Source organism: Phaseolus vulgaris, chromosome 3 (genome assembly GCF_051622355.1).
Source record: "Phaseolus vulgaris cultivar YP4 chromosome 3, ASM5162235v1, whole genome shotgun sequence".
In the NCBI taxonomy this organism is placed as follows: domain Eukaryota; kingdom Viridiplantae; phylum Streptophyta; class Magnoliopsida; order Fabales; family Fabaceae; genus Phaseolus; species Phaseolus vulgaris.
Genome location: NC_143500.1, coordinates 38,781,723 through 38,803,573, shown reverse-complemented (window position 1 = coordinate 38,803,573; position 21,851 = coordinate 38,781,723). Strand labels below are relative to the sequence as shown.

Sequence of the window (21,851 nt, the reverse complement as noted above, 5' to 3'; positions counted from 1 at the left end):
TCATTTTCCGTATAAATTTTAAAAACAATAAAACAAAGCAAAAGTAGTGTAATATTTTAAAAATAAGTTATAAGAAAATAAAATAAAAAATTCAACTCGAAATTATCCTAAAACCAAAATAATTTAAAAAAAAATACATGGATGTGTTAATATATAAATAATAAGATGTGGATGTTTACATCCACTTATATACTATAAAATGTTTTTATCTGTATTCTATGTGGAATTTCCATAATTGGTGATTTAATAAGGCTAATAAATTCTCAATAAGATAAACTTTAGATGATTATGATACCATATTAAGAACTAAAAATTCATTATTGCTCAACTTAAGGTTTTGACTTGAGTTACTTCAAATGTTGTATGAGTTATCTTTAAAGTGAATAATTTATGTTGCTATAGGTCTCTTTTCATGCCTCGCAAGCTTGGGAGAGCTTGGGAAAGGTGGATGCTTTCTTTTGCAGGTAACAGGTTCAGGTGGTAATACAACGTTATTGCTGAAGTGTTGGTATCTCATCTAGGCCTTGTCTTGGGTTGAAGAGGCTAAGAGGAAAAGTGAGAGGACGAGTCATGGAGTGCTTGTGCTGTCAGTAAGAGGCAATAGGCTGAAATTATTTTGGCTCCTGCACGGCTTATATCCGAATACGCCTATAAGGGGAATGCTGAGAGAAGGTACAGAATAATGCAATGGATTTCAGAGTTGGTTTTTTCTGTCAATTTAGGTATGTTGAGAAGTACTTTGATGACTTGCAAAGTTCTTTAAATTCTTACATATTGTTGGCTTTGTTATACATGATTAAATAGTGTACAACATTACAACAAGTTTTCTGTTTTGTAATTAAGCTAAGGTGAGTAGAACAAATGAAAATTAAAGCTCATAGTTGTGAAGGGGGTGTGTACTATTGTTTTTTTTGCAGGGATAGATGGTTTTAATTGTTGTGTGTTTGATCTTAGATAACACCCACAGTCACATGGGCTTCGTTTTCTTTTTCGTGCCTCGAAGGGCTCAAGATTTGTTTTGTAAAATAAGACAAAAATTCAATCTTATAAAATCAATTTACAAGATGATGTTTACACTCATTTATGTACTATGAAATGTTTTTATCTTTAATTGATGTGGGATTTTTAACACACTCCTCTCATACTGAGACATGCCAACTCGTGTGTTAGATTATATATTATGGATGGTCTGATACCTGATAAGCCCAACAAACTTTAGGATAAACTCTAGATAACTTAATATCATATTAGCTTCCTTTTAGAAACTTTGTATCGATATCCTTTGATAATAAATGAGTAAAAATAAATAACTTTCCAAAAAAATTTTATAAAGATATTGAATTCAATAGCCTCCTCCCCTAATAATCATTATATTTTTGGTGAAAACAAGAAAACAAAATCAACTTACAAAATAAAAAGTGGGAAGGGCAGAGCAAAGCAACAATGAATAGGTATTTTTATCATCTTTTCATCCATATCTTTATGATCTTTATCAAATCTTACAATAAAACGTGATTAGATTTTCACTGAACTTATAAATTTCTCATCAAGCAAATCACAATCAATATCTTTTGAATGCATTATTCTCAAAAGCATACAATTTTCCAAAACAAAAAAAAATTATGTGACAAGCACACAAATTAAGCCTAATGAATTCTTTGATCAATTTACATTAAAAAAATGTTAAATGTTGATAAAAATGTCACGTCTCTCAATTTTGTAAGTGCCGTGTTATTATAACGAATATAAAACTTTTATGCTTTTATGAACTCAAACCCAAAGTAAGATTTGTTATTAGAAGAAAGTCGAAAACGCAATGTTTTCCCTTAAAATGGTTATCCGGAACCAAAAACTTGATCATCAATTTGCTTATTTGGATTGTGTTAGAATGAATTATGTATAAAATTTGTAATTAATTATAAAATTAGATTCCACTAATAATTTTGATAAGGCTCATCGAATTTTTGTTGTAATGATGGTCGATGTGAAGAAAGACGGAACCAATATAAAAACTTAATCAAGTCAAAAGCCCACAACATATTTAACACTGCCTCTATTCCACTCACAACCTTCACAAATTCTTAAGTGTAACACATAATATTTTTTTCACATATGTTTGAATATTGTTGTTTTTATTTTATTAAAAACGACGTTAATTCACGTCTATCGCTATCTTCTATTATTATTTTTGTCTGATAAAAAGTCGCACCTTGGACGCGTGTAACCGTTTGCAAACACGCTTTGTCCAGATTTGTGTTATTTAATAAAACCCGACGAGTAGAACTCTTAAGATATAGGATCAAATATCACTATAATGAAAACTAAAATCAGTTATAAATTATTTATGTAAGTAACGTTAAAGTTTGAAAGAAAAAGATGAAAATAATGAAATTCGAGATATTGAGAAACTTGATGGGCAAGTCGCAACTGAAACGCAACACTTGGCAGGGACGGTTTGAGGAGAAATGAGAAATAAAAAAGAAAAGAAAATGAAAAGAATGTATTATAAGTGTATATAGCTTGGTGGTGAGGCGCGTATTTAAAAGGTACCTCTCACTCTTCTCTTCTTCAAACTTTTCTTCTCTTTTCTTCTCTTGTGCTTCTCATGCAACCTTGTAGTGGAGAAATGCAAGGCCCTAACAATAACTCTCTCTTTAACGGCAACAACAATAGCAGTAACAATGAGCAACAGATTCAGTTTGACGCAGCTTCCAACGACGATTTCCTCAAACAAATGCTTTCCAACCTTCCTTCTTCTCCATGGACACTGGACCCCAAACCCAACCCCAACCCCTTGTGGGACCCTAATTCCGACGAAACCACGCCGGAGAATAACGTCCTTTACCCCTACGACCTCCAACAAGCCAACTTGGCCTCCAAGTTTCGCAACCACCACATCACCGATGACAAAGCCTCCGCTCTAATGCTCCAACACCACCAACTCCTCCTCTCCTCCGCCGCCGCCGCCGCTGCCGCTGCCAATTCTCCCCTTCTCCAAATGCCCGTCTCCTCGCTAAACGACGTCGTTCATGCGCCCTCCTTCAAATCTCCCACTCCAGTTAGTTTCTTCATTTAACCCCAAACCTTTTTCTCCTCCCACTACCCTCGCTCTCTTCTGCTTCATTCTTTTCTTTTTTCTTTCGCAGAACGCTGACGCTTCTTCTGTTCAGCCTCTCTACAACGCCTTCTCCGCCTCTCTCCAAGGCGCCGCCCAACCCTCCAACCAAACTCACCATTTTCAACTTCCTCAACAGGTTCTTCTTCTTTTTATTATTGTTGTTGTTGATGATACAATTGAATAAAACAAACACTGATTTTATGTTGTGAACCTATTCTGATTTTGTTTGCGCTTGGAATTTGAAGGGGCAGAGTTTCGGAGCTTCGGCTCCGGCGAGTGGCGCTTCCGGTCAGCCGAAGCAGAGGGTTAGGGCGAGGAGAGGTCAAGCCACGGACCCACACAGCATCGCCGAAAGGGTACGTTTCTCTCTGGCTTCGCAAAATCTTGTTTCCACATTGAGCTCAGTGATTTCATGTGGCTTGTTCGTTTTAACCATACACTTTTCACACGTAGCAGTGCATTTTTTCTGTACAAATCAGGGGAAACGCCGGAATAGGACAGAATCGCTTTGGTTTTTCATCTTTTCACGTTTGATTTGATTTGTAAGGAGATTTGGTCATTGTCTTACTTTTGTTGTTCTGAAGCTGGGTTGGGAATTTTGTTGTGTGTGGCAGTTACGGAGGGAGAGAATCGCAGAGCGAATGAAGGCCCTACAGGAACTGGTTCCCAACGCCAACAAGGTAAACTTCAGTTGTCTTATCTTTTGTTGATTGGTTGAAGTAATGTTAAGCTTAATTATGTGATCTTTTGGATTAATTGGAGTATAATGAATAATTACATTAAGCACTTTCCAATAGGAAGCAGTAGTTTTGGTATGCATAGTGTAGCGGCAACACCCTAGTTCCGTCCGTTAACATCATTATATATATATCTTTCCGTGCGTGCCTGAAACATGAAGCTGGACAGCACTAAGGTTTGGTACTTGCAACAAGTGGGATTTGTAGAATTGTTGTTATCTGTGAGAATGAGACGACTAGACGCAACACGTGAACAATATATAATAATAGTACTGTATATGCACCATTCAAATATGCAAGGATCAATCCATGGTAAAAAAGAGTCCTGCAATCCCTTTTCTCTGATTCTTTTTATCATACAAACATCTTCATTATTTTTTCCTTATTTCATATCTATATCACTTTACTTTAAAAAGTACAAAATGTAGCAAATAGTTTTCCATGTTAATTAAAATATGTGCTATGCTCATGAATTGACAGACTGATAAGGCCTCCATGTTGGATGAGATCATCGATTATGTGAAGTTCCTACAGCTCCAAGTCAAGGTCAGATCCCCTCTCTTTTCACATTTATTTCAATGGGTTTAATATTTTTCATTGTTTTTCTTTATATTGGTACATCTCAATAGAAGGAATGCAGAAAAAGTTAATAAAGTGAAGCGATAATATAATTAAATAATTGTTTTAATGAAACACATGTATACAACTTTTCAAATTATTATGATGCCTGCATAATTAATTAATTGGATTACAGGTTTTAAGCATGAGCAGACTGGGAGGTGCAGCCGCTGTAGCACCCCTTGTTGCTGATATATCTTCGGAGGTAGATTACTCCTATTTTTTCCACTTTAATTAACACCACGATTATCCCAACAACTATATGCCCAATGAAAAGATTGTTTTTTCTCATTTTCCCTTCAATGTTCCTGTTTTATGAATTGGTGAATTGTTAAAGGAAAAATAAGAATAAAAAAGAGGAGACAAGAAAATGAGGAAGATAATAAAAAAAACATGGGAGGAATTCCATAAGAAGAAATAGAATGGCAGAGGCAGCACCCATAAAATATTGTCGGAGTGAGTAGTCTTTTTGTGTTGTCTTTGGCTTATTATCCATCAATCAATCAATCCCCAAATTCTCAATCACCACAAAACGACAATCCAAAAGCAGCACGCGTGGCCACTTTCGCAGATTCCTCTTTTTCCTCTTTCTCTGCACCCTATTGTAACTAACGCTGTCACATGGTGTCGTTGTTTGCTACTGCAGGGAGGCGGTGACTGCGTTCAACCAAAAAGCAACAACGCCAACGGTAACTCAAACGACACCCTAGCCACGACGGAGCAACAGGTGGCGAAGCTGATGGAGGAAGACATGGGGTCCGCCATGCAGTACCTGCAGGGGAAAGGTCTCTGCCTTATGCCGATTTCTCTGGCCACCGCCATCTCCAAAGCCACGTGTCACGCCAGGAACCCTTTCATCAACGGTGATGGGCCCTCCTCTCCCGGAATGTCCGCGCTCACCCTGCACTCTTCCACTCTCAGCAATGGCCTCGTGAAAGACACCGCCTCCGTTTCCAAGTCCTGATCACGCCGTTCGTTGACTTTGTGGTCAAACACTACACCAAACGACGTGACTACCTCAACCAAATCAAGAACAACCTCAACAAACCAAATGACGTGCTTTTCTAAAGTCTAGGAAAGCCTATCCTCTACGACGTCGTTTTTAACTTGACTTTCCTACCCACACGCTAACTTTCATGCTTCTACACTTTCCAATCCTATCCTATCTCATTTCTTTGTTTTTTTCGCCTCTTTTTCTTTTACTTTATTTATTTCTCAAACAGTTTCATCATTTTTTTAACACCTATGCTACTTTTCCTTTTTCATCCCACTTTCCTGCATTTACCTTATCTTTTGCATCCATAGGAAAAAGACTAAAGTTTTAACAACTGTGTTATTTAATTAAAAAATTAAAACAAATAGTAAAATTCATTAAAAATAACTAACATCACTACTTTTTTTATCGTTTCCTCGAAGGCATTATTGTTATGTGATTTTTATTTGTCCACTTTTGTAACTACACTACTTTTTTGTAAAAGGATTAGCAGACATTTTGTACATTTTTATTTTTTTTACAATCAAAACGTGGCCTCGTCACGAATTAGGTTTATATGAATTATTAGGTCAATTAAGTCAGTAACCAAAGATTTGAATAATTTATATCAACATAAAGTTAAGCTTTATTATTTTGATTTAATCACTTTTGAGACATGCAAAAGTAATTTAAAAAAATAAAGTGAAGTTTGTATTACTGTTACTACTGACGCTGATATAAAGTAAAATTTAATCTTATATAATAAAATATCGAAAACCCAAGCCAATAATAGCTTGCAGAAATTGAGAATTGTGTTTATCAATTGGATAGTACAATATAACGTAGTGCCTCGTCTTTATAAATTGCTAATTTCTTCATAAAATGTAGCTCTAAATTATTTCATCATTTTTTAATGTTTTAACTATTACGTTTTGAAAAATAAAAACAATAATAAGAAGTGAATACTGCAACAGTTGGACACGAGGGGAAATTAAGTCATGCTTGAATATTGAAGGAAATGAAATCATATACCTTGCGAATAATTAATCGAGTTATAATTAAAAATGAAAAAATGAACTGTTTTTATCAAATAAAATCACTTTGAAATGGAAACCATATACGAGTAGTTGAAAAAAAATCCAAATATAAACTGGTGGGTAAAAATTCACTACTCAAAAAGGTACACAGCTAGATTAAAAACAAAAAAAAAAATCTAACAATAGTTAGCATTGAATAAAATAATATTTAACAGAAAGAGACAAGAAAAATGTGGAATAGTAGAAGAAATAGAATTTTGGGAGTAGATGTTGAATGAGGGTGAATCTTGGGGATATAAGTGAAGTGGAAATGGTTGAATATGACGTAGATGCGTTGAAAGACAATGGTATATCACAAATTTTCTTGTGTTCTATTATTTCTTTTTTAGTGCATTTTTTGTGATCTCATGTTTATCCAATTATTGTGTGTTGGTTTATTCTACTAAAGACAGTATATTAAACAAACTAGACTTTGATAGTGGGCACCAACTAATTTTATCCCCAAACACCCACCTACAACAAATAAACTCACTTTAATATTTTATACTAGGTATGGCTTCCACGTTAATACACCATTTTCTATGTTTCATTAACATTATAATATAATCTAAGTTAATTAAAAACAAACATTGCAATACTGTTTTTTTTATCAAACACAGCCAATAAATTTCAATTAATTATGCTGAATTTTCTTTAATATTAAATAATATCTTAAAGATTCTAGTTAAGAAAATGATTAAATATCTTTTGTTAACAGTGACAGTGGAATTGCTTATTTATTATTTATGCCACAAATTAATAATATATTTTTAAACAGTATTTAACAGCTGTATACTCAAGATTCCAATTTGAGATCATTCATAAAATAAATCTGCAGCGATTAATTTATACCAGCAAAATAATATGTTTAGTTGTTTGATTAATATTTATTTGGTTAATATCAACTGATCATATGTATTTTGTTGATAGCATTAACTTTTATTATAATATACTCATTCTTTTAAAATTCCTCTTTACGATTTTTTTTGTTCCCAGTCTTATTATTTTCGTAACTTAAAGTCAAGTTTTATCTACGTATTTTCTGAGGTATTTAATATTCTAATTAAGTGCATTGTTTTGTTATCATTGATTTTATTTAAATAGTAATTGTTTTTACTTGCATAAGCATCCCATAGTTGACAATCGTCTGAAGAAAGAATTTAAAGTTTAAAATATTACAACGTATATTTGGATGGAATTGGTGAGAAATTGGTAAGAATCAATTTGATGATGAAGATTAGTGACAACGTGAAATTCACCTTCCTCTGATGGAAATAGTTAAAGAGGAGTGAACATGCTTCTAATAGTCACCTCCTAAAAAGTCAACACATTACTCAATTAACTACTAGATTTGTTGAAAGTTTTGATGGTAAAATGGATATGATTATGATTGATTTTGGAAAGATGGTAGAAAAATTACTTTTACAACCAAATCCTTCAAGAAGAGATTTTAGAGGAGAATTAACCAAAATTAACAAGTGTTCAAAAGGCTTAGATGATGAGTATAGTTGAATATCCTAGTAGGTAGCATCTATAAAATAATATCAAAAGCTTTGTTCTTAAGGCTGAAAAATATTCTACATAAAGTTATAAATTTTTGGAGGGTGGAGGATAAAGTGTTGCTTGACAGTGTATTAGTAGTCAATGAAACTATAGAGGATGTAAGGAAGAAAAAGAAGAAATGTATAATTGTAAAGGTGGAATATGATCAAACATATTAACAAAGTGAGAGTTTTTTGCTTTACATGATAAAAAAAACCTAGGATTTAGAGTAAAATGGATCAATTGGATAAAGAAATGTTTACGATCATCAACAATTTCAATTATTGTTAACGGAAGTTTAACTAAAGAGTTTGGCCGATAAAAGACCTTAGATTAGGTTAATCCCAAGCCTATTCTTTATTTCTAATTGCAACCGAAGATTTAGCTAGTATGATAAGACATGCAATAAAGAAAGAGTCATTAAAAGAGATTAAAGTTGGAAATTAGATAATACTAAACATGCTACATTTTGTTAATGACACTATATTCATGCATGAGACAAAACTGCAGAATATTTTGGTGGTAAAAAGCATCTTCATGTGCTTTGAATTAATATATGATTTCAAGATAAATTTCTCTTTTAAGGTTAGAAATAGATGATAATATGATAATAAGATTTTCATAAATGTTAAATTCTTGAATTATGCAAATGTCTTTTACTTATATGAAAATGCCAAGGGTAACCCAAAAGAACTTAAATGTGAAAAGTTTGAAAAGTGGTAGTGCTTTGCAGGATGGGCAGGTATGTACTACAACATGAGAGTAAGAAAGAGTTGTTCTCATCTCTATAATATTTTGAAATTGTATTAAAATTATCATAAACTTAAATTTTTTTTTTTTTTTAATTCGACAGTTAATATTATATGCGTGTCCGATATATGTCCAACACAGGTAGACACCAAAGCATGTCAATGATCACTTCCTAAATATGAACACATTACTAAATTATCCAATGTAGTTAGAATCACAATAATCTTCCAGTTCGAATTCACAATCTGTTACAAAATTCTTCAATCGCCATATATATCTTTTAGTGGATCGTTTTGTACACTTGAATGGAGTGAATTATATGTTAATGGCGTGATTTGCGATTAAGTTCCTTCACGGATAATTAATAAAAAAAAAACTAAAAATGAAAACTCACATAAATGTGATGAAAAAAAACTCAACAAAGACGAAGTTGAGTGTAGAAGAAAAAGTTTAAAAAAAACGAACCGCAAAGGAAATGAACAATGGAGAAGACAAACATCAAAAAATAAATAGTTAAAAGGGAGTAAGAAAAGATAATCAATGCAAATTTGAATAGTGAAAAAGAAGAAAAGAGAAGATGAATAGTGAAAAGGAAGAAAAGTGTGGATGAATAGTAAAAGAGAGTCCTGAATAGCTTTTTTTATCTTTTTTCCCCCTCATAGTTTTAATCTTAGTAACTTACTTTTAATGATACCAACTTCCGTAACAATAATATTTTATGTTATTTTTTATTTTTGTTTGTATAAAAAAAATAATATGATCTCTTAAGAAAAAAATATTTATTATTTAAATTACATATAAGTGTTATTATATTTTTTTTATATAAAATTAGTTGTTATTTTTTTTTAAGTTTCACAATAATATTTAAATTAGTATATATTTATTCTTATATTGTTTATTTTTATTATATTTTAAATAGAAAATTAGCTGTTATGAATAATATTTTTTATTTCTTTTTTAAAAAAGAAAACAGGTTTGAATTAATATACAATTTGTATTATATTGTTTTATAAAAAATAGTAATTGTTTAAGAATTTTGTTTATTTTATCTTTTAAATTATTATAGTTATGTACCTTAGAATTTATAATAAGATTCTATTTAGGATTCCAAATACATGATTCACCATTTTGAATATCGATTCAATAACCATAGAATTTGAAGTTTTGATAATAAAATGAATGTCATGATGACTGATTTTAGAGAAATAGTAGACAAATCACCAATGCAACCAAATCAAAGAGATTTTAAAGGAGAAATAACCAGAATACCAATGATTTTTTGGGAGTATGAGGGCAAAATGAAGAATGTCTTGTGGAGAAGATATTGGAATAATAGAATGAAAAAGAGGTTGACTTTGATATTTAGATAGGATGTGACAACAAAATTTATGTATTTACTTTTTTTTTTATTTTGGATATTTTTAACAATATATTCTATTTTATTGATGTATGTTTGGATATATTTAACTTAACTTCTAATAGAGAGTAAACTCATTGAATTATGTGTTTTTTTATGTATGTTGGTTTGTGGCATGGAGTCTAGTTTTATTTTTTCTTATGATTTTATCTGTAATTGTATCAGCTGGACTCTACTATAATATGTAGTTAAATGTAGTTTAACACATGAGTGTTATAGAACAACTTTAGCATTGAAAAATAAGGTGCTTTAAAGGAAAGTTCAAAATTTTCATAGAAATTATGCTGTGATTTTTATATTAGTGTCTCTTACTGCCACACTCTTGTGGACAAATCACATTTCTCTGACTCAACCTCAGATACAATATTTACACAAGCACACTTCTAATACTTCATGAGCGAATTTTAGTCTATCTCTCAAGCCTATATGAATGCAATTATAGCTCTATGAACGAACCTATTCTATATATATGGATTAAATCTTGGTCAATGTAATAGGAAACAATGCTTAAAGGGTTGAATTTAGGATTACATAAAAGACCAGTATGTGAATTTGATCACTTACCCATGTCTTTTTCTGGTAATTAAAAAAGAGAAAAGAGCATATAATGGTAAATTCTTCATTTTTTCATTTGTCCAGTACCTCGTTACCCATCAGCTTAAATATTATTTTGACCAAAACTGAAAAAAGGTACACATATGTAATGCTTTCATAGTGTAAAAACCCCCAAAAGGATCCTTGGGTTCTCCATTTACCATTTTAAATGCATATTTTATTTAATGCCAGAGCAAAGAAGTGACTATAAACAATGTTGCAGAAAAGAATAAACCAGATGTGTGTCATTTCATTTATTCTAGAGTTTTGACCAATGCAGCATAGATACCAATTGGTCACAAACTTTTACAATAATTTTACAATACAAACCTTGCCAAGGCGAGGGAGCCATAGATTTCTCAAATAAAGAACTGTCAAACCAACAGCTTGAGCATCCCTCAAAAACTGAAAATACTTCTTTTAGAAGAGGGCAAGGTGATCCGTAAAGTTTTACACCCCTGCCAACATGAATAAACAATGAGAGTATTCTCCACTCAAGTGCAAATGACACCAAGACTTGTAACTCCTATATACAGTTACTTGTTCAAACCCTCTAATTGATATTAAAAAAGAGAAGGGAAATCATTGAAGCCAGCATCAATAGTAAGAACTCAACAGGAGCAAACACATACATGTATAGAAATCCTTTATCACATAAGGAAAACACACCCAAAGAATCATGCATGAGCTATCAGGGAAATCAACATGACTCATTATCACTACTACTTCTAAGTGAATAATTGATAAAAATTAAGTACTGGGTTTGAAAGTGTAAAGGTGGGGCAACAACAGACCTCTCGTCGACCCTTTGTCATTCAAAAGTGTCTGAACCCTCTTGTTTTGGCAGTATTGCTTGTCAAAATGCTTCACCTGGCACACGATTAACATACCCAATTTAGAAAAGCATCGATTTTTACCAATACAGCATAAAAATTGAAGAAGGGGCTATGTTACCCAGGAAGATCGACACTGTTTGACGTATTCATTCCTAAGTTGTTTGCATTCTAGAGGGTACAACAAGCCCATAGATGCAATCTCTGTGGGCTTCTTGTCAGATTCCTTTTCCAAGCAGGCATAGAAAGCATCACGACCCTTGTTCAAAAACACATAAACAATTCAACGTGTGTGCAAGAGAGAGAGAGTGAGAGAGAGATTGCAGAAACCCATTTTCATGAAAAGGAAAAGAAGAGACCTTGTAACAAGCTTCCCTGGCTTTGGTGAGAACATCGGTGTGGATTTTGTCAGATTTCGCTGCAGCATAGGCCATGCCAAGCGAGTGAATAGACACGATATCTAAACCTGCGTTGCAGTCACAAACAGCAACGTTTATGGACTCGCCAAAACTGGGCTGGGCTTTATCAGAAATAACTTAGCCCAGTTAATGGATCGTGGATTTGGATCTCCTCACAAAGGGAATTGCTTTTTGAGCCGCATAGTTTCCTCTTGCAACTTCATAGGAGTGTGTAAAAGACAAAACTGCCTCATCCCCTTGCTCGCACACCTTGTTAATGCTATCTTCTTGTCGTCATCACCTCCTTCCCCATGTGTTAGTATCATGCAAACAAATATTTTTTAGATTATGTAATTTGTTTTTAGATTTCATAATTCATAAGCTTTTTTTTTATGTAAAAACAAATAATTTTTAGATTATAAGAAAGATTTTTTATGAAAAAAAAAACGACTATGAGATTCTATAATCCAAAAGTATCTTTAGATTACATAATATATAGAATCTTTTATTAAACAAAAGTTAACTTTCAAAATTGTACTATCTAAAAGCTTCTTTTATAAAAAAAATACTTACATATTGGATAATCCAAAAACTTGTCTTCATAAATTTGGAAATTTATTTTGGACTGTATATTGTATGAATCAATTTTTTTTCCATAAAAAAACTTTCAGATCTAGAATACACTATTGACTTTCAAATTAAACAATCTAAAAGTCAAAATTTATTTTTAAATTATTATTATAAATTATGTTATTCGATGTACTTTTTCTAATTTCTAGATTATATAATCTAGAAAATTTTCAAATTATACCATCCAAGAAAAAAACATTAAACAGGAGGGTAAATGAAAAATTTAATACTTATAATGGAGCAAAATAAAGTCGGGATCACAAAGAAATCTCTATTAATTGTACTGCATGGGATATGGAGACGGTAGAATTCTAAACCTGATGGAGACTAATTTTTAAAAGGAATTGTTACGTTTTACTAATTTAATAAAAAAAATATAAACGGTTAATATTTGTGTTGTTCAAAATGCAGCTGCAGAAAATAAAATAAAAATTAATTGAAAGTTTTGAAATCAAAAGCATACAGCTAAGAATTATCCATTTTAAGTTGTATTTATAGTAAACAATTGGTGAAAAAGATAAAGTTTTTTGGAGTCATTCTTCACGAACTCTATCATATGTGGGTGAGTAATTATTAGAAGGGTTCTTGAAGATAAAGGAAAAGTTTTTTCCCACATCCCACAGTAAAGGGAAAAAGTAAAAAATGTCTTAGTTTTTTTTTTTATCTTTAAACTTAATTTTTCCTCAATTTTCTTCAGCCTCCGTTTATTTTGGCTGTTATCTTCTTTACTATGACTGATTTGTGGGGGTGCATTCTTGTTTGGATAAAGTGATTTGACATGAAATACAAGTGCAAAAAAGTGTAAAAATACAAAATTGGGACCCTCTTTCAGAGGTTGTTAAGAAAGAAGAGGAAAATCACGTAGGTTCAAGTGAAAATATCAAAATAATCTTATTTTTATTTTTCTGAATTTAAGCTCTGTGTCTTCTATTATTTATGGTCTAAATTACTAAAAAAAAATTATTTATTTACATATTAATTATTACATACATTTACATATTAATTATTACATACATATACAAATTTATATGTAAATTGAGTGTTACATAAGAATTTATTTTAATATGTAAATACGGTCATGAAACGAAAATAATTATATATGAATCATATTTATATATACAATATTACATTTTTAATTAAAAAAAACATAAATTGTTACATATCGATTATATCCGTATATAACGTAATACATACTTAATTAAAAAATGAAAATAGTTACATACAAATTCTATACGTATATAAATAAGGTATTACATATTTAATTAAAAAAAATTAAAATATTTACATATGGATTATATCTGTATGTAAAGATTTACATACAAAATTTAAAAAATAAAGTTTTTTCTAAAAGTATGTCATGTTTTGTTAAACATGAACCCTGCTCTTTGAAATTCATAAATTCACGAACCCTACTGTTTCAAATTCACTAAATTCACTGTAAAATTGAAAGCAAGAAATCGAAACTCCATTCGCAATGCTAGTTATGTGGAGCATAATGTATTCAAATAAGTCACTCACACACTTGAGAACTCCATAACTCGTGCTCATGATCATCCTCTCCAACTCGTGCTCTTCTCTCAAAATCTCTAACCTTGTTCCCCAAAATCCCCCTCCCAAATCCCTCGTCGTTGTTGTGAGGTTGAGAACCTAGTAAGTAATTTGTTAAATGACAGTTTTGAATTAGTGACACTATAAAAATAACACTGATTAGCTACCATAAATATGAGTGGGTCATAATATGGACACTAATAGTGTAGGCTAAGTGTACACTATTTTTAAAAAAATATATATAAAAAAAAACTTAATGTTGGTTAAAGAGACATTAAACCCCACACTATTTTTTTTTAAAACAAAATAATAATAAATCATTAACATTGTCCTTGGTAACATAAATAAAATAAATAAATTTATTTTTTAAAAAAAAAAACATTTTAGTGTAGATATTGATAACGCAAATATTTTTTTTATAAAATTTATAATATAAATAAAATACATTAAATATTCACATCTATTAAACCCACATAAGTTTCTCTCTTTTTTCTTTGGATAATATATGTATCTACAAAGGCATTTGCATAAAAAAGAGGTATATGAATACTAAAGTCTATTTGGATAATTATTCAAGCAATTAATTTTAATACAAACATGTTTAAGAATCAGTAATTTTTTTATTTAAAATTTAATAACAAATGCAAAGTTTCTGCTTTTAATTTTTAAGTAAATTATTTTTTTTATCAAATTTTAAATAAACTAATCTATATATAGACATAAAATATAGTATTTGCGAATTTTTGCATCTTAGGAACACAATCCATTATATCAGTTTTACGAAAAAGACAACATTAACACTAAAAAAAAATTAAGAAATTAGCTGCCTAAAAAATAATGTGCGTCAAGTTGAAGACACTGTTAGAATGGGTTAATTCCATTCTAAACTTACACTATCAACTTTTAAAATGAAAAACTATTAAAAAAAATAATTTCGTGACAATTAAAGTAAAATATAACTTATTTTTTTAATTAAATAAGAATGAAAAAAAATAAAGGTCGTTGTCTACTATATTGATGTAAGAAAATATTGTTTTTTAAAAAATTTATGGATTTCACCAACCCTAAACTTTCATGGACTTGGTCGATGATATTAGATACATTACAACACTTTAGTTACCAAACAAAATTGTCTCCTAATAAAGAGACGTAACTCGAGTAGGCTACACCCACTCTATATTGATGTAAAGGAAAAAAAAAGTGACTCAAACCCATTTTATACTAACACAAGCCTAAAAACAGAAACCCAAACAATAAAATAATAAGACTTTGCGTTAATGAAGCGAACAAATAGTTTGAACTCTTTAAAATATATAATAGAACGTTAGTTAAAATTCGAAAAAACAAATAATTGACAACACTAAAAATATTATAATTTTAATATTTTTGAAAGGTAAGTATGGGTTTGACGGACAGAAACAATAAAAACGTGGACTAGGCCAAAACATATGAGTTTTCAATTTTTTAAATCATAGAATGTGATATAATTTTTGTTATTGATGATAAATAAACACAAATGAGTTAATTATTAAGTTGTTAGAAGTAGATTAGAAAATTAATTTTTAATATAATTAAAGAAGATCTTTTAATATTAAAATTATAAAAAAAATGGAAAAATGAAAAAAAATATTAATATCAATAATAATATTTCATATTAATTAATAAGCATATTTAGAAGAAAAAAAATAATTGTTATAAATGATAATTATATTTATTAATATTAATGTTAGTATTACTACTAATAATAATATAATTAATAATATTATTCATATTATTAATAATAATAATAATATAATTGTAATTATATTTTTTGGATAGGATTGTAATTAATATAATTATTATTATAAATAATAATATTAATATTTATCGATTTTTATTATTGATATAGATTATTATAATTAAGAATATTAGAATTGTTATTAATAATTTAGTAATTAGTAGTTAAAACTTTTGTAGCTAATTAGATACCAATTTACAAACTATTTAACAATAATATAGTTTAATTTAGAAACTAAATTTTTTTTAATCTCTAAAATGGTCTCTAATTTAGTCACTATAACAACTAATTATTTTTTTTTATAAAATTGGTTTCTATTTCATGATTTTGATTTTCTTGTAGTGTTTTATCTTGTTTTAAACGGAGTGTTTCTTGTTTATTTTTATTAATCAAAATTGTAAACAATAATTAGTTGATAGAATTTTTTTATTAATGAATGAAATTTGTAATTATTATTTTCATTATTCATTTTATTTTAAATTTATAAATAATTGTTCTAATTTTGATAATTATTTTTTCTTTATTTTTTTTAAAAATAGTTTCATGTAAAAATTTGTTGTTGAAAATGTAACTATATTAAATCCTAATCTTTTAACCCCTAATCATAACCCTATAAATAAATCACATTTTATTTATAATTAATTTTAATGATAAGGTTAAAATTGTAATCTTACTTTTTTATCAATTAAAAAATTTATTTATCAATCATATCTACACATCGCACAAACTTTCACAAACTCTCTTCTCATTTTTTTTTACTTTCTACTTACTTTTTCTTAATCCAAACAACTTCACTTTTCACTCACTTTTCCCTCAAACTCATTCGTTTCCTCTCTCTTAAATTCACCTTCAAATTCAAACAAAGATTTAATGTGATTGTCGTAAACCATTTGTCACTATAAATTGTATGTTGACTCTTTGCCACCACTATGTCGTTGTCTTAATCTCCTGTTAGTCGTCAACGATACTCCTAATCATTCTTTCCAACCTCCCTTACTTATGGTGAACCCGATGCAACAACATTGGACGTGGGTGAATATTTGTCATTGATCCCCAACAATATGAAATTAAATATCTTCAACGTAATTTTATTTGATGCACAAATACATGGAGGGGTTGGCAAAAAAAGCGAGACATGAATAACGATGACAAATGAGTTGTTGTTTGGGTTTCTGACGAGATAAAAGTCGATGGTTGCACAAATAGAGATTTTCCCCACCTTCAAAATTATATGTTTTCATTCAAGATTCACCAATCCAAAACGCAATTTAAATGTTTTTTCAACTAGGTGCTATAGAGTATTGTATATTGTGAACTTAATTTAGAAATGTTACTCTACAAATATTTATTTATGTAGTACTCATTCATTATGAGCACATAAGTTTTATGAATTAGTACATAAATTAGTATAACTATAACTATAAAATAAAATCATTCATAATTTCAGAATTCATCTATCTTCAAACCACCACTAAAGCTTGTTGGAACAACCAAGCACGGACTAAAACAGTCACCATGAAACAAAACTAAAGGAAAGAGATCCAACATTCAAATAAAAGAGTAAGGATAGTCATTTTAAAAGTTATAATAATACATGTAGCAATTAAGGAGGTGCTGGAAGCAAAAGCAACGAAAATAAGTTGTTGGTGCTGGGCCGTTTTTAATAAGAAAATCTCACTTTCTTTCTTATTTTCTTATAGCAAATTCTCATTGCACCTCCATATCTTCTCCCCGCACCTCCATATTAATTATGAAAAGCCGATTTTAACCTTTTAAAAAAATTAAATAACCATAAATAAAGTATAATCTCAACTTTTTAAATAACCTTAGCTACACCTTCGTACCTCCATACCTTCCTTCCAACTGCAACACTTCCGTTTTTCTTCAGCCGCAACGTTTGAAAGAGCAGTTCCATCATTTGACATATTTTAATTTACTCCATAGATAAATCTACACTTACTTGAGAGTTTGAGTCTTTTATAATTATAAGTTTTTCCTCAAGCAACATCACGGAAATTCTATCAACAAAATAACTATTGTTGCACTTGCAATGGTTCCATGAAGTGGATGGTTATTGTAACTAGAAACAAATTGTGAATTCTCAGAATCAAAAGTTTTTCTTTAGTTTTGTACTCTCATTTTGCACATTGCTATTTGTTTTCTTATAGGTTTTGTGACTTCTAAATTATATACTAAAAGAATAAAAACACAGTCACCACCAATAAAAACACCACAAAACTTACCTCAACCGCCAATTTCACCACCAGCCAGCACAAGTAACCACTACTTATTGAAAAGGTAGAAGAATTCACCATATTCCCTACTATACTCCGAAGGATATTGTTGAAATTAAATAAAAAGTATGAAAGTATAGGAAGAAAGTATGAAAATGTGAAAAGAATTTCCCCTTCTTCATGATTGGCCACCTTACTAAAAGACTATCATTTTATCATATTCTAATAATGTATTAGAACAAAGATTAAGTAATAAAGTTTTTATATAATTTTATTTGTGACTAATATAATATGAATGAGTACATAAATTAGTATAACTATAACTATACAAATAAAGTCATGCATAATTACTAAAAGAAAAATCTATTATAAATAGGTCATGTTTAAAATTTGGTGATAAAAAAACATATAAAAAACTTCTTAAATTCTTTCCATACAAAAATATAAGAACACTTCAATTATCTAGAGTGTGTAAGAACTTAAAAATGAAGATAAGAGATAACTATTTAAATTCTTATATTTGAAACATTCTCCACATGTGAAAAAAAAATATATTGTAAAAACTCATGTATTAAAAATAAATAACATACTATGAAACTAAGAGATTTTCTTTTTAAAAAATGGAACATAATAAGTGAGAATGTAGAAAAATGAATTTCTGTTTTCCTTAATATTAATATATACAAAAATATCTTAATATTCTTTTCCTATACATTTCATCCATTTTCTTATTCTATATTATATTTAATTTTATGTTTAATATTTACTAAAATTAAATAATATACATTATAAAATAAATTAAAAATACTCCTAGTTTAATTCTTAATATAAAAAATTTAGGGAGCCACTCCACCCTCCCTCCCCTATAATCCTTTGTCACTAACTCCATTCATTTTAGAAGCCTTAATTTGGGAGATAGGTTATGGAGTCTTGTTCTATGAGTTTTGTAGTATACTTCAAATTCCCATGGTGTGGTTTTCATCATTTTTAATTCTCAAACATTTACATTTTATTTTAGTTAATAATTTTATAAGAGCATAAAACTCTTTTTAAGACTCAAAGAACTTCATCTTTCTTTCTTCATGAATATACCAAAACTCAAGGAGTGATAATAAATTAATATAACAAAGTATGGATATGCAAAAATCAATCATTCATTTTTTTAATAAAGTTTAATTAAGTCCCAAGTATGTTAAGAAAATTATATTTTTAATTAAATTTTTATTAAAAAATATTTTATTTAGTATTCAAAATATTTTTTTTATTTAAGTATTTTCCTATATGTCTCTGTTATTTTCATCTTTAACTTGTTGATTAATTTAGAATTTCTTTTTCCAATTTCATTTAACTTTCTCATTGTATCGTTGTTTGCCTGTTAGAAAGCATTTATTATTATTTCAGACATTGTTTTGTTAGGATGTTTATATATTTTTAATATGGCCTAATCTTTTGTGCTAAAATTCCTTTTATACGTTTTAAAAAACTTTTCTTTTCTGTATTTTTTTTATAATTGATTTTTTTTACAATTTTAAACTCGAATTTCGTATTGCTTAATTTACTTGAGTAATGAAAATTTAGTCTATTTTTGGCATTAGCCTTTGAATTTTTTGATTAAGCTTTTTCTATATATCTTGGCTATTTATTTATTTGCAACAGAATCTATATCGAGTTATATATATTTAACTTCTTTTACAATATTACTAAAAGTGACCATGAAAATGTCTCAACTCTCAAATAAATAAATGAGAAAAATAAGATATTGCTACTTGTGAGATGATTTTTTTTTGTCTTTGATTCACAATTACCTTTATAAGGTATTCAAATATTTAATAATTTTTTTTTGGTAAAGGTACTCCAATTTTACTAATTATTGTTTAACTAAGTAGGCTTTGCTCATTGGCTTCTTCTTTGAATCAACAATCACAACTCATACACCAAAATTTGTGGGTTTATGACTCACCTTTTCGTTTTCTTGTCATAATTGGGAGGTTACTTAGCACAATCAATTGCAATCAATGGGAGGTTAATTGCCATAATCAATTGCAATCAATGAGAGGTTAATTGTCACAATCAATTGCAATCAATGGGAGGTTAATTACCATTAATTGTATTTATTATTGTTGTCTCCTAGAACCACTATATATAGTGGCTTCCTTCAAGCAATGTAACACACAACAAACATCAACACACACTTGTTTCCTCTCTTTTTTCCTATACTCTTTATTTCTGCTTTTGGGTGTAAGTGTTTAACCCATATAGAGAGAATTTGTTTTGGGGCTATTTATCTATTAGCCCGAGAGGAATTTATTGTACTCCAGTACCATTGTAGTGGAAGTTTTGACTCTCTCGCCGGTGGTTTTTTAACTCTATTTAAAGGGGTTTTCCACCTAAAAATTCTGGTATCATTCTCACTTTACTTGTTACTTTAATTTCTCATAATCTTTGGTTGAAATTATCACGCTTCCGCACACGATATCCCTACAAATTGGCATCAGAGCTTTTCGATAATTCAACCAGGATCTATTGTTCAATAATGTCAAAATTGGATATTGAGAAATTTGATGGTAAAATCAGCTTTGCTATCTGGCGAGTCCAGATGCTAGCTGTTCTCACCCATAATGGTTTAAAGAAAGTTCTAGCAGGTAAAATGATGAGACCAACCACTATGACAGAGGAGCAGTGGGATGAGATGGATGAAAAGGCATTGTCTGCAATCCAGTTATGCTTGTCCCGTGAGGTGTTGCGTGAAGTCATCAACGAGAAAAGTACAACAGGCATATGGAGTAAATTGGAGTCTCTATACATGACCAAAAGTCTTGCAAACAAACTCCGGTTAAAGGAGCGGCTTTTTACACTCCGAATGTCCGAAGGTACTCCCATCCAATCTCACCTTGATGAATTTAATTCCATCATAATTGATTTGGAAAATTTGGATGTTAAAATTGATGATGAGGATAAAGCACTTCTACTTATTGTTTCTCTACCACCCTCGCATCGACAATTCAAAGAAATTATGTTATACGGTAATTATCTTACCTTAAGCTTTGATGATGTCAAGACTAATTTACTAGCCAAAGAAAAATTTGATACTCAAATTCATTCTGAAAGTTCTGGTGAAGGATTAGTAGTTAGAGGGAGAAACCAAGAGAAAGGTAGGAACACTAAACATAAATCTAGGTCAAAATCTAGAGGTAAGAACTCCAAATATTGTCGTTATTGCAAGAAAAAGGGACACGAGATCTCTAAATGTTATAAATTGAAAAATAAGCAAGATAGAGAAGATAAGGGAAATGGTAAACAACCAGAAAAATTTGCCGAAGCTAGTATTGTTGAAACTAAATCTGATGGGGATTGTTTTGTAGCTTCCAACACTGAACAAAGGCCTAAAAATGAATGGATTCTTGATTCTGGTTGTACTTTTCACTTGTCTTACAATAGAGATTGGTTTACCACATATGAACCAGTTTATAATGGTATTGTTTTGATGGGAAACGATGCTCAATGCAAAGTTGTTGGTGAAGGAACAATCAAAATCAAGACACATGATGGAATTGTTAGAACTTTAACAGGTGTCAGATATGTCCCTGAGTTGAAACGGAATCTCAT

General features: G+C 29.9%; 2 protein-coding genes across 6 annotated transcripts; one reads left to right on the top strand and one right to left on the bottom strand.

The window, feature by feature from the left end:
• Nucleotides 1-2,510: 2,510 nt before the first annotated feature.
• On the top strand, nucleotides 2,511-5,738 carry LOC137807454 (bHLH transcription factor RHL1). 4 transcript variants are annotated; one of them, XM_068608108.2, is made up of 7 exons: nucleotides 2,511-3,058; nucleotides 3,147-3,254; nucleotides 3,364-3,474; nucleotides 3,733-3,798; nucleotides 4,336-4,401; nucleotides 4,610-4,678; nucleotides 5,120-5,738. In XM_068608108.2, the coding sequence occupies exons 1-7, from the start codon at nucleotides 2,606-2,608 to the stop codon at nucleotides 5,435-5,437; spliced, it is 1,191 nt and encodes a 396-aa protein (XP_068464209.1). In that variant the 5' UTR covers nucleotides 2,511-2,605; the 3' UTR covers nucleotides 5,438-5,738. The 4 variants fall into 4 exon arrangements, with proteins under 4 accessions (XP_068464209.1, XP_090156966.1, XP_068464210.1 ...); XM_090300840.1 differs by having other exon boundaries at nucleotides 2,539-3,058; nucleotides 3,370-3,474; XM_068608109.2 differs by having other exon boundaries at nucleotides 2,544-3,058; nucleotides 3,171-3,254.
• Nucleotides 5,739-11,042: 5,304 nt separating this feature from the next.
• On the bottom strand, nucleotides 11,043-12,172 carry LOC137807453 (Cytochrome c oxidase, subunit Vib family protein). Of its 2 annotated transcripts, none has more exons than XM_068608106.2 (4): nucleotides 12,018-12,172; nucleotides 11,780-11,917; nucleotides 11,620-11,695; nucleotides 11,043-11,283 (listed from the first exon to the last, which is right to left on the bottom strand). In XM_068608106.2, exons 1-4 carry the CDS (start codon nucleotides 12,090-12,092, stop codon nucleotides 11,276-11,278), a joined length of 297 nt encoding a protein of 98 aa, XP_068464207.1. In that variant the 5' UTR covers nucleotides 12,093-12,172; the 3' UTR covers nucleotides 11,043-11,275. The 2 variants fall into 2 exon arrangements, with proteins under 2 accessions (XP_068464207.1, XP_068464208.1); XM_068608107.2 differs by having other exon boundaries at nucleotides 11,780-11,884; nucleotides 12,018-12,133.
• Nucleotides 12,173-21,851: the final 9,679 nt, after the last annotated feature.